At 46.1% G+C, this 7,677-nt stretch overlaps 1 protein-coding gene across 1 annotated transcript; it reads right to left on the reverse strand.

Annotated features, from left to right (window-relative positions):
- Positions 1-227: 227 nt before the first annotated feature.
- On the reverse strand, positions 228-1,487 carry LOC309334842 (transmembrane and death domain protein 1-like). Its single transcript, XM_081849436.1, has one exon. It carries the CDS (start codon positions 1,348-1,350, stop codon positions 496-498), a length of 855 nt encoding a protein of 284 aa, XP_081705562.1. The 5' UTR covers positions 1,351-1,487; the 3' UTR covers positions 228-495.
- Positions 1,488-7,677: the final 6,190 nt, after the last annotated feature.

Raw genomic sequence — 7,677 nt, forward strand, 5'->3', positions numbered from 1 at the left:
TGGCGCAAAGGGACACCGTGACGGATACCAGAGTGCACAGAAACGCTGTTTACCTTCCCGCCGCAGTGGTACCTATTTGTCTACTTGCACTGGTGTGCTTTCGAACTGCTAGGCTGGCAGGAGCTGGGCTTCAGTACCACTCTATCTAGCCCTAAATTTCTCAGAAGCTTGCCATCTACCATCTTAAATGAGCACGTTTCTCTATTCCACAGACTGAAAAGAAAACATAGCAGCGTAATTAAACATTTTAATAACCTTCATTCCATTAGATCATTCTCAATGGGCCCAGGGCATACGTCCTCCCACTTTTTGCCCCGTGACATTCCTTCACCTACTGTCACCGCACAACAGGAGATTGTACCGTGCAGCCTGAGTGGGCGAAGTGTTCAACTGAGACAAGCCTGAGCTAGGTAACGGGCTCAAAACAAAAGATCCGCAAGTGAATTTATTTAATGAGATCAACTTCCCTGCAGAATTCACCGGGAGCTGCTGGGGTCACTCTTCATCCTCTGTAGCATCTTCTTCTAAGGAACTGTCCAGGTCCTCCTCGTCATCTATAGAGTCTTCAACGGCTTGGTTGTTCCAAATCACCGTCAAGTTCATGTTCTGCCGAGCCGGGGTCGCACCGTAGCGAAGGCCACTGGCAAAGAGGCATTGCCCCAGATTCCAGCAAATGACGTAATACACGGAAATCAGCCAGAGGACCAGCCCCGCCAGGAAGCTCACAACAAGCAGCCGGGCCGCCAGTAAGACGCACTGCTGTAGGGTCAGATTCTGCAAAGCATCCGGGAACAACTGGAGGAGGAAAGCCTTGAGATCCCAGCTGCCCTCCTTCACAAAGGTCTTGTGGTGTTTGTGGATGGGCCCGTAACGGCTCCTGCGGGTGGGCGCCTTGTTTTCAACGAGGAGGGCCGACGGCTGAGCGCCCATCACCACCGTCCGATTTCCCTCTGCGTCCCACTTGGGCTCCAAGCTCCTGTTCTTATTGAGGCTCTTCTTCAGCTCCCTGGAGACATCGGGGCGCCCGATCTGCCGCAGGGCTCGCGCCAGGCGGTCCCAATCGATGGCGCCTCTCTGCAACTGCAGCCACTGCTTTAGGCCTTCTTTGCACTGGTCCATGTCGGATATGCCTTCCCGTTGGCCGGCAGGGTAGAGGTCCCCCTCTTCTGACGGCCACTGGGCATCCTTCTGAGGGGTGGCAAGCCGGATGTAGAGCTCGTGGCATTCTTCCGGGTTCAGGAGCTCCGAGACGCATCCTAGCACTGTGGCCTCGAGGTCATTAGCTGCCATCTTCACATAGGTCATGTGTGTTGCCAGCAAGAAGAGAGGGATTCCAGTTAATGCCAACATGGTAGAGGAGATGGGAGTTATAGCCTAGGGTCAAGATCAGCTCTGATCTCCTACATTTAGCATTGGGTGTGTGTGGCTGCTGGACTTATCATGTTGTCCAGTGTCTCTGTGCCTTGCACACCCTTGTTCCTGCAGCCTCTCTGGGCCCCTATGAGGTCAGTGAAACCTCATAACCTGAGCTCACAGCTCCTGCTCAGAGATTACTGAAGCTTTTGCTAGGTGGGCTGCTGAGGATTGTATAGACTCCAAAGGATCCCATCTGTTAAGTTGTGGGTGAGCATATCAGACAACACAGCAATTCTTCAAACAGCTCTTGTTTATTCACAGGCCAGAACAGAACTGAACTGAAGGGTCCAGCCAGCCTGCTTATATAGTGCTCCACTACAACGCAACAGTAACCACTTTCTGTAACTATCCAATCACTGAACGTCACTTTCAATCCCTTATTTGCATAACTATCTACAGTATCCCCCTGCTGGCCCAGGGTGAGAACTTCAGTACATAACAACATCTGCCTGGATGATCAGGAGCTGTGTTTACCTTGGTCAAACACCCACGGGTGATACTCATATTGACTGAGCTGTGATACCTGGCACGCAATTCTCACAGGACCACCAGGAATAACTTTGTGGTGAGGTATGTTCAGTGGGTGGCTGGGTTCTAACAGCAGGGAGAGCCAGCATGGTGCCCTTCAGATGTTGTTGGACTACAACTCCCATCAGCCCCAGCGAAGGAGGCCAATGATCAGGGATGATGGGGGTTGTAGTCCAATATCGCCCGGAGGGTGTCCCATTGGCTACCCTTGTTGCAAAGCACACACAGTAGGAAATTGTTATGGGGAATGGAAAAGATGGAATCTGGGAGTTTAATACAAGCAGGGGACTCTGCTACATCAGTGAAGAAACAGTGATTTGAATGCAACACCAGATGGCGCCAGAGAGCAGGAAATTTTAAAACACGATTTTCCATATAGATTTTTTTTTCTTTTGTTATAACGATCTAAATTCTGGCTTATTTATAGTGGGGGTTTTCCTGTGTCTAGATTCACCCCAGGACTGTGTGGCTGATGGAAAAGATATGATGTGTATAAGGCCATTCTCGTACCTACAGGACCGCATCTCCTGGTATGCCCCATGGAGGACCTTAAGGTCCATAAATAGCAACACCCTAGAGGTCCCGGGCCCTAAGGAAGTTAGATTAGCTTCAACCAGAGCCAGGGCCTTCTCAACACTGACTCCGGCCTGGTGGAACGTTCTGTCTCATGAGACCAGGGCCCTGCGGGATCTGATTTCTTTCCACAGGGCCTGTAAGACAGAGTTGTTCCACCTGGCCTTTGGCTTGGAGTCAATTTGATTCCCTCCCCCTCTTTCTTTTTCCTTTTTCCTTTCTCCTCCTATGAAGAGGCTGCATCCTAATGTTTTAATGTTGTATTTTAATCTTTTTAAATTGTATTTTAATCAACTTGTTTTTATTATTGGTTGTTAGCCAATAATAGTCTTGGCTGGGGAGGGTGGGGTATAAATAAATTATTATTATTATTATTATTATTATTATTATTATTATTATTATTATTATGAAGATCATAGGCAGGGTCACTTGAAGCCACTCCCCTGCCAGGAATCTGGCTGCTCCCTCTTCACTTTCTCCCTCCTTTGTTCACATTCCATTCTTCAAGCTAAATGCCATGCTAAGGCTGGCGCTGCCATTATCCACATTTCTAACCCTTTATCGTTGTTTCTTCGATTTTGTTTGGTTTGTTGACTGCTTCTCTCTCTCTCTCTCTCTCCATCAGTGTTAAACAACAGGAGTCCTGATCACAGATCCCATATAAAGGCAAAGGTAAAGGGACCCCTGACCATTAGGTCATCTCACTTTATTGGCCGAGGGAGCCGGTGTACAGCTTCCGGGTCATGTGGCCAGCATGACTAAGCTGCCTCTGGCGAACCAGAGCAGGGCACGGAAACGCTGTTTACCTTCCCGCCGGAGCGGTACCTACCTATCTACTTGCACTTTGGTGTGCTTTCAAGCTGCTAGGTTGGCAGGAGCAGGGACCGAGCAATGGGAGCTCACCCCGTCGCAGGGATTCGAACCGTCGACCTTCTGATCGGCAAGTCCTAGGCTCTGTGGTGGCCCTAAATTGCATATGTTTCTTTGTCATTGCACTTTTATTACGGAGAGGCAAAATACGTCAATTTCAGTTTCTATTTTTTTCTGTCTTAAGTTCACTTTTTCACACTCAGTTTGCTTCTTCTTCTTTTTTTTAAAAAAAGTCCCTGTGAAAGTTCATCAGCACTGTTGTGCGAATTACTTCTAAAACACATCTCTTTGTCTGCAATTTCCCCTAATGTACACATTTTCGCAAAGCCACTTTCCTTTCTGTAATGCATTCTTGTATGTTGTTTCCATCAACGTGCATTTACGATCACATTTCTAATCACTGTTGGTGTTTCACGCTTGGGTTTCTTTGCACTGTAGAGCAAAGTTGTGCGTGCTACACTAAGAAAGGGACGGATCTTTAGCGCAGAAGGAACAAAAGTCACCAGAGGGTTGTGTGAATGACCATGGATGGTGTGTGTGTGTGTGTGTGTGTGGGTGTGTGTATTTGGGACCTTTCTAGGTACCAAATTCCACCCTACCCCCCACTTGCGAGATGAAGCCATTCTTTGGACATGGGAGCATGGGACTTGGGCACTAAATCATAGCCAACCTTCTGTAGGAATTAAAGACCTGATCTTTCACCTTTCTGATCAGGGTGTGGTGGAAACAGCGAATCTGGTGGTCTGATTTGAGGTCAGCTGCCCTTCAGTGCTTGGTCATCACCATCACAAAAAGGGCACTATAATTTAGCCAGGAAGGGAAGTTGGCCGATTGATTTAGATCCCTGGAGGTGTCTCCTCTAACCTCACCCCTCTCAGAACCAGGTCAGGGCTGGGTTATGGGCAAAGTGCAGCAAGCTGGAAGGGGGTCTGATATCCACCTTCCTGCAGCTGGTGTATGAACACCATAGCTCCTGTGATTCTCTATGGACAAGTAACCAAGCCTCCTCCGAACAGAATTATTTGACCTACTCAGTGGCCATTGGAACAAGTTAGGAAGGGATTAGCAGGGAATAGTCCCCCTTGGTATCATTCCCACCCTCCTTTTGAATACTCATATATTTATTACCTCTGCCCTTTGCCTTTTGGTACCCAAAGGCAGCTTGCATTAGGAGCTTGAACTGAAAAGATATTTGAGTACCGGGGTAAGTGTAATGCAACAAGAAATAAAAATGTGGTTCAGGTAAACAGCGGAGGGGCTTGATTTGTGCTGGAGAGTCGTGTTGCTCTGGAAAATTCATTTTATCAGATGTTATTCCATCGGTTCTACACCCCAGTCAAGAGGAAGCTTAGAAGTGGAGATGTAATAAAAGCACTTTAAGCATATTTGGAAGTGGGGTTTTTTTTTTTTTTGAAATAAAAACAATCAAATGCTTGATGAACTTAAAGAGGTGGGAATAAATGGGAATAAATAGTATTGATGCAAGGTGATTAGTGCAATGATTTGGGTTGCTACAAGCCACTGGGAACAACGAGGTCTTCCTTCAAACTAAGAAATGCCCAAGAAAATTGTGACAGGCAGCACTGATGTATAAGCAAATTGACATATTATAAAACATTGTGGGTTGGTTAAGAAACAATAAAAGAACCTTTTGGCAATTGGCGGCCTTTTCTTAGATATTGTAGCATAGCAAATCTATTGGAAAATGCGAGGCAAGAAGTGTTAAATGTGATATAGAAGTATTATTGAACATGCCAAACAGAATATAGATTTTTGAGTTAATTTTTATGAGCTCCCCTTTAATTTACTAAATTGGATCCCTTATTTTATTGCTTTTTTCCTCTAGTGGTCCTTCGCTAGAAGGAATAATTTGTAGAATGTGTACTCCTTGTATGGACGTCCTAAATGTTTTTGTGGCGTAATGCAAATGTAAATAAAAATCTATGAAGCTGCATTCTAGCAGTTAAAGGAGCTACTTAGGGTGTTTCCCGACAGGGGCTCAATATTACAAATGGGTCATTGAGATATCGCAAATGTTGGGAGCAGGTTTTTTTATTTAGGTGTCAGATTTTCCCCAGAAAGGGAAAATCCAAAGTAAATAGGGGGTGGCGAGTGTTAAGTTGTGGGTGAACATATCAGACGACACAGCGATTCTTCAAACAGCTCTTGTTTATTCACAGGCCCAGAACAGAACTGGGCTGAAGGGTTCAGCCAACCTGCTTATATAGAGCTCAACTACAAAGCAACAGTAACCACTTTCTGTAACTATCCAATCACTGAACGTCACTTTCAATTCCTTATTTGCATATGTGGACCTGAGTAAAAACTATCTACAGTATCCCCCTGCTGGCCCAGGGTGAGAACTTCAGTACATAACAGCAGGGGTTGGGAGAGGGCCGGCCTTTTGATGCCAACAACATTGTGTTGGAGTTGCAAAATAAATGATTCCGCATAAAATACTCATCTGGAAGTACCTTGACAAAAGCACCCTTGTGTTAGGGGACCAGCCAGCAGTAAATCACACCGTGTATGTGAAGTTAACTCTATATGAGCAGAAACAAGGCCTGCTCAGGGGAGTCATGCCTAATGAGCACAGCAACTCTTCTCAGTAGCTCTTGACCCAATGAGGTCCCCTGGGTCCTTCTCAAGAAATCTGAGACTCCATTGATGTGCCTATCTTTGCCACTCCCTCTCCATCCTATTTCTGGTCCTGGAAGACCGGGAAGGAGGGAAACTTGTCACAGCATGACACCCAACTTGGTGTGAATATGCACAAATGCAGCTACACAAACAAGTCGGGCACAAGCTGGAGAAGCTGTTTATTGGTTGGGAATGCGCTTCCAAATTGAAGACCTAGTAGAATCATGTCCCAGATGACTTCAGAAATAAAACCCTGAAACAGCTGATGGTGAGTCATGAAATTCCGAAAAGACATTTGGTAGAAGCAGGGCACGGTTTTGAAGGAATCTTCTTCAGGCTGGTTACTATTCCAGAGAAATGGATGTATGTTTTCTTGAGGACATCGCAAGTAAATCAGTAATCAAACATTCCATGTCTCTGCTGACAAGCCATAGTAGACCACAAGCAATCAGAAGTGGTTTCACACTTGGATTTTGATCCAGAAATTTTCAGCATATTTGCCAAAGAAAAGAGGAGGACGTCCATTATTTTCAGTCCAAACCAGGCTTTCTCAGGGTCCTGGAGAGTCCACTTCCAGCTTTCAAGGTCCAAAATCAGTGGGGGCTAGTGCCCTCTGGAGCCAGAGGGATTTCTAGGAGGTCAAGGGGCAATTGCCAATGAGGTCACAGGGGCTCCGGTTTTCTCCCCATCCTCTTCCCTTGTAAAGGTACTTAAGCACTGCAATTTTACAAACACTTAGGACCTAACGCAACTGAGAAGTTTGGTTCAGACACGCTCCCTGCTGACAAAGCTGCTTCTGCAGTAAGAGGGAAATTATGTGGTCTCCATCTGTTCACTGAATCGTAGCATTGTAGAGTTTTTCTGCCTAGGTGCGGATGGGTCTAACAATACTTTTGGACTGAGATTGGCTGAGTGGCGCAGAAAACTCATTGATCAGAGAATGAGAGAGTTCCATAAATTTATCCAGGGGGAGCATCTCTTAAGTACAAATGGATTACAGAAGGATGTGTCGAACAGGAAGAATGTAAAATGGAGTAATTTCTAATGTGGCTATTATGATAAAATGATTTATTTATTTTTAAGGAGGGTGCCATTACCATTGCCAAGGGCGCAAGGGACACTCTGGCATCAGAATTCCCAACAGTGCCAGGGAATTGGTCCTAGACATCATTTCAATTTTCTACAATGGAAAATTAAAATGGAAGCTAGACCTGTTCAAACTCAGACATGTCCAGGCAAGACACCGCTGCCTGAAATCCCAGGCAGCAACTGCCAGTCACTGTAGACAGGTGTAGCCAACCTAGTGCATTTGAGATGTTGTTGAACTACAACTCCCATCATCCCTGGCCATTGGCCTTGCTGGCTAGGGCCATTGGGAATTGTAATTGAAGTCCTCTTGAGTACACCAGGTTAGCTACCCATGGTGTTTCCCAAACTTGGGCATCCAGCTGTTCTTAGACTACAGTTCCCATCATCCCTGACCACTGGTCCTGCTAGCTAGGGATGATGGAAGTTGTAGTCCCAAAACAACTGGAGACCCAAGTTTAGGAGATACTGGTAGGCATCACTGAACTAAATGCACCAGTGGCCTGAGTCTGTGTAAGGGAGTCCCCAATGTCCTTATGAGATAGAGGAGATGTCAGCTTCTGA

This window comes from Podarcis erhardii, assembly GCF_964252035.2.
Source record: "Podarcis erhardii genome assembly, chromosome: 2".
Taxonomy (NCBI): Eukaryota; Metazoa; Chordata; class Lepidosauria; order Squamata; family Lacertidae; genus Podarcis; species Podarcis erhardii.

What these genes read in the sequence shown, in the direction of transcription:
- LOC309334842 (XM_081849436.1), bottom strand. Translation starts at nt 1,350, where the DNA reads ATGTTGGCATTAACTGGAATCCCTCTCTTCTTGCTGGCAACACACATG.